General features: G+C 33.7%; 1 protein-coding gene across 1 annotated transcript; it reads right to left on the bottom strand.

The window, feature by feature from the left end:
- Positions 1-3,943: 3,943 nt before the first annotated feature.
- myl7 (myosin, light chain 7, regulatory) lies at positions 3,944-6,283 on the bottom strand. Its single transcript, XM_073818969.1, has 6 exons — positions 5,866-6,283; positions 4,846-4,921; positions 4,632-4,736; positions 4,443-4,521; positions 4,321-4,369; positions 3,944-4,095 (listed from the first exon to the last, which is right to left on the bottom strand). The coding sequence occupies exons 1-6, from the start codon at positions 5,899-5,901 to the stop codon at positions 3,991-3,993; spliced, it is 450 nt and encodes a 149-aa protein (XP_073675070.1). The 5' UTR covers positions 5,902-6,283; the 3' UTR covers positions 3,944-3,990.
- Between the last annotated feature and the right edge of the window lie 3,299 nt (positions 6,284-9,582).

Here is a 9,582-nt window from a genome sequence, read left to right as displayed (position 1 = left end):
ACGTTTTGTTTTTTTAGTCATTTATTTGTATGGTGGGGAACACAATTTTCTTAGTTTTTTCAACTGCTTACACGCATTTCCAAAACTTTGCCTGTTTTTCACAACTTTACACACAAATTCAAGAATTGCACACACAAAATGCAAAATGCCTCACATCTCTTGCAAAATGAAGCACTGCATTCAAAATATCACAAACACGTCTCAAAAGCAAACATTTCGTCATGCATTCTGAGCACTTTCGAGATATTGAGCTTCACATTTTTGCATTGCATAGACTTCTAGATAGAACCATTTTTGTTTTCTAAAAAAAGGCCCCAAATGTACATAGCTTACAAAAGAAACATCAAAAAATGTAAATAAGTTGTCACAGAATAAGAATATGTGAATAACTAAATTTTGACAAAAATGCATTTGTGGTTATGAATACAGTAATACACAGTACGAAAGAAAAGTAATACACTGCCAGTCAAAAGTTTTTGTACAGAAAGATTTTTATTGTTTTTAAAGAACTTTCTTCTGCTCACTAAGCCTGCATTTTTTTGATCCAAAGTACAGCAAAAACAGTAAAATTTGTAATTATTTTTCCTGTTTAAAATAACTGTTATATTTGTATATATTTTACGTAAAATGTAATTTATTCCTGTAATGTTTATCATCATTATTTCCAGTCACATGATCCTTCAGAAATCATTCTAATATTCTGATTTGCTGCTCAAAAAATATTATTATTATTATTATTATTATGTTGAAAACAGTTGAGTAGAATTTCTTAGATTTCTTAAATGAATAGAAAGTTCAGAAGAACAGCATTTATCTGAAATATACATCTTTTGTAACATTATACATGTCTTTATCATCACTTTTGATCAAGTCAAAGCAAATCAATTCTTTGTTAAATAAAAGTATTAATTTCTATAATTTCTTTCCACAGAAAAAAAAAAAAATAAATAAAATAAAATAAATAAAAAAACTTTTTTTAAGGATCACATGACACTGGAGTAATGATGCTGTAAATTTAGCTTTTTGTATATATTACATTATATTACATTTTTAAATATATTCACCTAGAAAGCAGTTATTTTAAATAGTACAAATATTTCACAACATTACTGTGCTTGCTGTATTCTTCACATAGACAGGCTTGGTGAGCAGAAGAGAATAAAAAAAAAAACGTTAAAAATCTGACTGTTCAAAAACTTTTGACTGGCAGTGTACATTAACCATGTGTAGTTGGACAGAAACCAAGCATAATTTTGAAAAAGGTGATTATTCCAAAGCATATTCCAAGGCCTATTTTAAAGCCATGTTTAGTTGGTGTTAAGTAAAGCAATAAGTGTTTGCAAAAGTAAGGAGTTAGTGTGAGGCACTGATGAATTATTGTGCCGTTTTGATCAGTTGTGTTTGAAAAAGGAAATCAAGATACTTCCTGTTAGATTTTTTGTATGTTACATAGAGAATTGTGTTTTGTGTTTTGCAAAAAGTGTTTTAGAAAATTGAAAATTGAGTCAAAGGCCGAGAATTAGTGTATGTTGTATGTTTGAGTATGTTTGAGTGTCAGGTTTCAGAAATTGTGTGACAAGTAAAGATTTTGTGTGTAAGCAGTTGAAAAAAACTGTAAAACACGATTATTAAACCTTTAGAAACTCTTAGAAAATAGAATTAGCTTCAGCTGTTACACATACATACAGTTAGCCCATGCATGTTATAAAGTTTGAGTAGCTAATATGACAAAGTCAACAGAGCTCTAGTCTCGCATAGCCTTCAGACTGTTTAGTCAACGTTCTGTGGGCATGACGTCTGAGGATGAGACTAACATAGCTCTCACAAAAGCTATAGAGAAGATCATTTCATTCCTTTACAAAGTCTAATGCTATATGAAGATTTCTAAGACATTAAAAGTTCCTATGGATACAGCTGGCAGCCTTATTCCCACAAGATCAGAAAATGTTTGATCAGAACAACTGAGGGAAAACCTGCAATGTACAGCCAAAGACTTTCAGGATGAACTAATGAAAAGTGGAAAAATATTTCAGTGCAGAGTAGAAGATGAACACAAGACAAGCATAGCTTTCTTGTTGGGGCATCTTGCTGAATGCCACTCTTGACCAAGAAGAACATAAAATGCTGACTTGAATATGCTAAAATGTATTTGGATAGGCCTGTGGAGTTCTGGAAGAGTGTTTAATGGAGTGATGTGACCAAATTGGAACTTTTTGGACCCATGGATCAGCAGTATGTCTGGTGCAAAAAACGCAAAACTTATAAGCAGAAAAACACTATCTCCAAAGTCAAATATTGAGGTGGATCAGTCCTGTTACAAGGGTTTTTACTGTCGCAGAAAGTGGAAAACATGACTGTATGAAGGACATCACAGATTCTTTGAAGTATCAGGCCATTTTGGCAAGAATTGTGATGCCTTTGGTGCAAAAGACTGAAGCTGAAGATCAATGGACTTTCCTTCAGGACAATCATCCCAAAGTAAACATCTAAATCTACTTCTGCTTGGTTCAGGGATCAGTCATAGAATGTTCTTGAGTGGCCTGTTCAGTCTCCAGATTTAATTCTCATTTAAAACATTTGGTTGAATTTGAAGAAAGCAGTGGCAAAGTAAAAACCCAAGATTATCAGTGATCTGAAGCTTTTCAGGTGATTAATAGACCAAGATTGCAGTAGAGAGGTGACATGCTTCTAAGCACGTCTGAGCAGTTTATTGATGGTTTTAAAGATTAAAAGATTCTGCACCAAATTTGATTTTTGGGGGTTGAATAATTTTGAACATGAATGTTTAGAGCTGATTTTTTTTTCTCAAATAGTGTACTGATGCCTTTGTTGAATTGTTTTCACAAAATTTTGCAGGTCAAGGGGGTTGAATAATTTCGATTGCAACACTATATCTAATACTGGCATTGATACACAGTCTAGCAGGATATTTTTTAAAAAGCACTGAAAAAAATGATGTAGAAACTAATTTCACTGAGATATTGCTGCTTAATTTTACAATTAATTAAGAACCTAAAAAATTTTTAATAGAAAGACTGAAACAATATTTTCTTGTGAAACATACTACAATAATCTTGAAAACACTTTAGATTAGGGAACATATGCACTATTTAATAAGAGTTTTCCCCTCAATAAACTCCTAATTTAATGTTTATTAATAGTAAAGTAGTTGTTTAGGTTTTGGGTATTTGGTAAATTTAGATTATGGTTAAGCTAGAATATGGTCATGCAGAATAAGGCATATGTGTATATGCATTTCTTGCACACAAACATTAATATTTTTAGAGACATTTTTCAAAAAAATCTTTGTTTATTTTGCAGAAGCAAAGTCATACTGGGACCTGGGACCTGACAATTTCTGAAAAGGTTGGATTCTCTTGAGTTCATCATATTTAAAACGTTTTTTTCCCTCTTACACATAATGCATTACTCCTACTAGATTTAAAAGAATTAAACAAAGCATAGCAAGTATGAAGTTTATTAGATGTTTACGAAAATGCACCAAAGAATTCAAGGGCCTCAAGTTCCAGTTACTAATTGCAGTCTAACAAACCGTCTGTGGGGGGCAGCAATTACAGACAGAATTTACAAGTGAGCAAATATCTACTAGTACACTCTTCTCTAATGTTCAGTTAGTTAGGTACAGTAGTATTCCAATAATGTGTTTTCATAATGATAGAAATGTAGTTTTATTAACTGAAATCAATCGTATTTTATTGTTTTTGTTAAAAACATACAAGAATGCTGTTTGTGGTTTGAAACCGTGTTGTCTTGTAATACACTGCTCCTAACAGTACAGTTACATGTGACAACAAGCAATAGATTTGTATTTTTCCTTGCCTTTGTTATATCTAGAACTACCAGAACAGTCGATCTTGTTTTGAAATGCAAAACAAAGTTTTTAATAATGAAAGCTGTTGACATGCCTGAGGGTTGACTGAACTGAATTGAACTGAGAAAGTTCAAATGAAATAAAAGATTTGTCTTTATTCAAGAGTCCTCTTTTTCATCGCCATGCGTGATAATGTAGCAAAGTGATTTATAGTCAATATTCCCAGCCACATCTATTGGAGCCACTGCAAAAGCCTGGTCGACCTGAAACAGAATCAAGTAGATTAGAACATCATTAGAACAAGAGATTCTGTAAAAAGTACACATTCTTATCACATCACCTGATAATATAGGCTATCGAAACCCCAATGTTTGTGATAGCAGTAGAAAGATGGGGAAACATTATCGGTATCTATTGATTTTTTATGCATTTTATGTGACTAAATATTTTTTAAAATGCAATTAACATTTATAAATGCAGATACTAACCTCTTCTGCTGTGAATTTATCAGCTTGGTTTATTAGCAGCCTCCTGAACCTGAAACAACATGACATGAAGTCCATTAAATGTTTTTAAAAATATGTTTTTGTGATCTGTTTTATACACTTACTCATCCTTATTGACAACGCCTGTAGCATTTGGGTCGAATAGTTTAAAAGCAGCAAGTATGGTTTCTTCTGGGTCTGTGCCTAAAATTATAACAAATACACAAATTTTAATAAATCCTCTGCTTTTAAGTCCCTATAGACTTTTTTCTTATTCATCAAGGCCTTGAGATCTTGAAATGTAGTTGTCATACCATTGAGCTTTTCTCCGAAGAGAGTGAGGAAGACAGTAAAGTTGATGGGCCCTTTTCCTTCTGCTAACATAGACTCCAGCTCTTCATCACTCACATTTAGCTTTCCTGCACAAACATAGTATTCAATGCTTATCTAAAAAGCTGTCTGCTTATTTGATGTTTCAGATGTATAATAAAAGTATTCTGAAATCTCCAGTGAATGCATTTTATATACCTAGTTGTGCATAAGTTTCCTTCAGATCAGATTTGTTAATAACTCCATCTCGGTTCTGATCTATGCAGCCGAATGCCTGCAAAAAAGCATATAATGTACAATTGAGGTAAAAAAGTTTGCATACACCTTGCAGAATCTGCAGGGATCATACAAAATGCATGTCATTTTTTATTTAGTACTGACCTGAATAAGATATTTAACATTAAAGACGTCTTACATAAATGACCCTGCTCATTAAACTGCCTGCTGTTCTTAAGAAAAATGCTTCAGGTCCCACAAATTCTTTGGTTTTTAAGCATTTTTTGTGTTTTTGAACTCTTTCCAAAATTACTATATGATTTCGAAATCCATCTTTTCATACTGAGGACAACTGAGGGACTCATATGCAACTATTAAAGAAAGTTCAAATGCTCACTAATGCTTGAGAAGTAAAAAAAACACAATGCGTTAAGAACTGGGGGTGAAAACGTTTTGAATTTGAAGATCAGGGTGAATTTAACTTATTTTGTCTTCTGGGAAACATGTAAGTATCTTTTGTAGCTTCTGAAGGGCAGTACTAAAAAAAAAAAAAAGATATTTAGGCAAAAATTTCTTCAAAAGTTTTCACCCCCCGGCTCCTAATGCATAGGTTTTCCTTCTGGAGCATCAGTGAGCGTTTGAATCTTCTGTAATAGTTGCATACGAGTCCCTCAGTTGTCCTCAGTGTGAAAAGATGGATCTCAAAGTCATACAGTCATTGATGGAAATGGTTCAAATACACAAAAATGCTGAGGGACCTGAAGGATTTTTCTGAAGAACAGCAGGCAGTTTAACTGTTCAGGGAAAAAAAATTTAATTAAAAAAAAAAAAAAAAAAAAGAAGACACAGCTGTGGATCATTTAGGTCACAACACATTATTAACAATATATATATATATATATATATATATATATATATATATATATATACACAACTTTATATATCTAGCTTTGCCAATATATAAATTGTTTAATTTGGTTTTCATACAATATAAAGACTGACCTCTTTAAACTCCTGTATTTGTGATTGCTCGAACATGGAGAAGACGTTGGAGGAGCCCCTTTGAGCAGGTTTCCCCCTCTTAGCTGCAGCTTTCTTACTAGCCTTAAAAAAAATGAATAAAAATTGGAAGCACACAGTATAACAATCAATATCAATAAGTGTACATAGTGAGGTTCATTAAAATTACTTTTTTTTAATAGTCACAGAATAGGAATGTATTTATGCTTTTTTGGCTAATTTTTCTTACATTAAATAAAAATATTAATAGAAAATATGTTTAAGGAGTGTATAGTGCTTCTAGGTACACTAATATAAATCATCTCCGTAATTTCAAATTAACTGTCAGTATATTCAAAACCAGAAAAAAAGTAGCTGTGTCCACTCACCATGTTGACTCTTTGCTCTGCTCTCTGTTTGTGCTCCTGGGTCAGTGGTGTTGCTAATGGAGTCTTTAAGTATGAGGACTCTTATCACTTGTCTTTCTATAAAGGTCTGCAGCGCTTCTGTTAGTCCCCTACATGGACACCCAGAGCCTCCTAAATACAGGAGCCCTGATAACTGCCCAAGTACTCAGATTCCAGTGGGGTGGAAAAGGAGATAAAGTGACTGGATGAGGAGGGGAGAATAAATGGGGGGACACTTTAAAGGGTTAGTTCACCCAAAAATAAAAGTTCTGTCATTGATTATTCACCCTCATGTTGTTTCAAACCTGTAAGACCTTTGTTCATCTTCTGAACACAAATTAAGATATTTTTGACCAAAGCTGAGATCTTTTTGACCCTGCATAGACAGCAATGCAACTGACACATTCAAGGCCCAGAAAGGTAGTAAGGACATTGTTAAAATAGTCCATGTGACATCAGTGGGTCAACCATAATGTTATGAAGCTACAAGAAAACGAACAACTTTATTCAACAACTTCTCCTGCTTCAGTCTCGGCCATGTGACAGTCATGGTACTCAAGTTAGTTGTTATTTTTGTTTTCTTTACGCACATAAAGTACTCTCAGAGCTTTATAAGATTACGGATGAACCACTGATGTCACAATGTTCTTATACCTTTCTGGGTATAAGAACTATGTTGCTGTGTTGCTGGCAGGGTCAGAAGGCTCTTGGGTTTCATCAAATATAACTTAATTTGTGCTCTGAAGATGAACAAAGGTTTTATGGGTTTTGGAATGACTTGAGGAAGAGTAATTAATGACAGAATTTTTATTTTTTTGGTTGAACTATCCCTTTAAGGGACGAAAATGATGGATGGGTGCAATGAAAATGAGAAAAGAACTGAGACAGAAAGAAACAAACAAATGCCTAAAACAGTGGCAGTATGTGAGTTTATGTGAGTCTGGGTGGCAGTACAAATGTTCAATCCAAATTAGGGCAGCTCATGACCTGGTGAATTACAAAGCTCGCATATCAAGATAGTGTCCTTGGGTAAAGCTCTGGGACATGCAGAGTCCTTGTGACTGTTATATTTTGGGTTTGCTTGGATTGTGTTAAACTGGGTACAGTGTGAGAAAAAAAAATATTCCGTGTGACACAGCATTGTGAATGTGGAGTCATTTTATTACAGTCCCATGTTTTCTGCCATTTGTTGGAAATTTTATCATTCTAAAGTTGGTTCTATTTTATGAATGGGTCAAGCGGGTTGTGGAAGCATTAATATGGATTATGGTTTAAAGTTAAAATGCCTTAATGTTGTTGTTGTTGTTGTTGTTGTTGTTGTTTTTACAAACACACAGCCTTTCACTTCACAAGATGTTAACTGATGGACTAAAGTCATGTGGATTACCTGTTAATTATTGTGATGTTTTTATCAGCTGTTTGGACTCTAATTCTAATGGCACCCATTCACTGCAGAGGATCATTGGGGAGCAAATGATGTAATGCTAAATTTCCTAAAATCTGTTCTGATGAACCAACAAACTCATTTACATCTTGGACGGCATGAGGGTGAGTACATTTTCAGCATATTTGCATTAGATCGCACAAGTATTTTGGAGAATGCTAGTGGCTGTTCCTCAGTTACTGGGGCATTTTCAAATTATGGTGGGCATTTCCAAAAGCTTTATTCAGTTCACTCTAATCTGTGCTGAGGCAGGTTTAGATGTGGTGGTAGGAATGGCCCTTCATGATTTTAGCAAGTAACCCTAACACACATTATTATTTAAAAAAGACCCACTGATAAAGATTGTAGTTTTGCATATACTGTACACTCAGTAATCTAATTATAAGTCAAATTATTCATTCTTATTAGATAGAAAACATGCATCCAACCATCATGTTTGTTGAATTGCCTGACATATGCTTATGACTTTATTCTATTATTTCAGTTTTTTTTTTTTGGTTTTACTGATTAGTTTTTTGTGTTTTGCTATCTGTATTGTTACTGAAGTGTGTTAGGCATGTCTTGAATAAAAAAGTTCCAACATCAAGTCCAAGTGACGTACTGTAAATAAGCACTTGAAACATAGCCCATGTCTGATTATACATTGATTTGTAGCCAACAGCAAGGTCATCTGACGTGGGATTTGATACTAAACTGTGCCTTATCTCTCATTGCCTGATTATCTGGTAATCATTCATTTTTCTCAATCAGTATTACATGTAACTGATCTTCAGTTTAGCCTGTTCCTGCTAAATCTAAAAAACTAATACTTGTGTTTATGAGAAAGTGACAGAGACTTGGAAATGAAAGATAATTAAATCTACATAAATGCAAATCTGCAGCCCAACACACCTGCCAGGAAGTTTCTACAGGTCTTGAAGACCCAAACTGGCTTCTTCAGTTGTTTTAAATTTGGGCTATAAACTTGAATGGAAAGTGCCTTCAAAAGTGAGACTGTACACCTCTGCTGAAGTATTTTCAGATACAAATGTTCATTGTAGAAACAGACTTTGATGGTGCCAATCCATAGTTCTAATTTTGTGTTGAGCTAAGTCAGTCATATTGTTAACATTCCTGTATCTAAATGTACACAGCTGAATTGACTTGCTATTTATTATTATTCTTTCTCTCTCATTGAATTAACAGCAGTGGTACAGTATAATGTTAATTCAGTGACATTATCATTTATTTTTGTATTAATTAATTTCAATGTTGATTCAACCGCAGTAATGTAAAAACAACATCAGTGTACCATTAATTCAGTGTCATTACCATTGTTTTTGCTGAAATTTCAACATTGTTTCCACATTAAATGAGGCCACAAAAGCGATGAACCAGTAGCATTTTGTAATGCTGACTCAGTGACATTACCATTGATTTTATTGTTGAAAATTCCAAATTTCCAAACTGTTTTAACATTACCTTAGGGTGCAAAAGGTGACGTTGAACCAACTTTGTAACATGAATTCAATGCACTTAGCATTTACACATCAACATTGATTTAACACTATTTCAGTAGTTGCTTGCTATCTGGGTAAAGTATTTGCTGCAGCAATGCAAAAAGATGAAGATGGTCTTTATTTAAAGCACATAAAAACTTTGCAATTTACTAAAACACAAGATGTTTATGTAAGTTTGGTAATAATTCAATACAGTCATTGTAAAGGCACTTATTGGGATTTAATCGGAATTTACACCTACACCTAAAGGCTTCACAGGCATAACCCACTCTTTTTGAAACACCTGTGTGTTTTTAATAGGGATGCACCGATACCAATCGGTCGATAAAGCTTGCGCGTTTTGTCAGTAAAGCCGGTTCTGTAATCAGCG

This window comes from Garra rufa, chromosome 15 (assembly GCF_049309525.1).
Source record: "Garra rufa chromosome 15, GarRuf1.0, whole genome shotgun sequence".
Lineage (NCBI taxonomy): Eukaryota > Metazoa > Chordata > Actinopteri > Cypriniformes > Cyprinidae > Garra > Garra rufa.
This window is presented reverse-complemented; position numbering and strand designations above follow the sequence as displayed.

Bases quoted from the DNA above. Each gene is read 5' to 3' on its own strand.
- myl7 (XM_073818969.1), bottom strand. From the start codon at position 5,901: ATGTTCGAGCAATCACAAATACAGGAGTTTAAAGAG. The intron at 4,922-5,865 runs GTCAGTCTTTAT...GCTTTTTTGCAG, and splicing joins AAATACAGGAGTTTAAAGAG to GCATTCGGCTGCATAGATCA. The intron at 4,522-4,631 runs GTATGACAACTA...TTATAATTTTAG, and splicing joins CTTCGGAGAAAAGCTCAATG to GCACAGACCCAGAAGAAACC.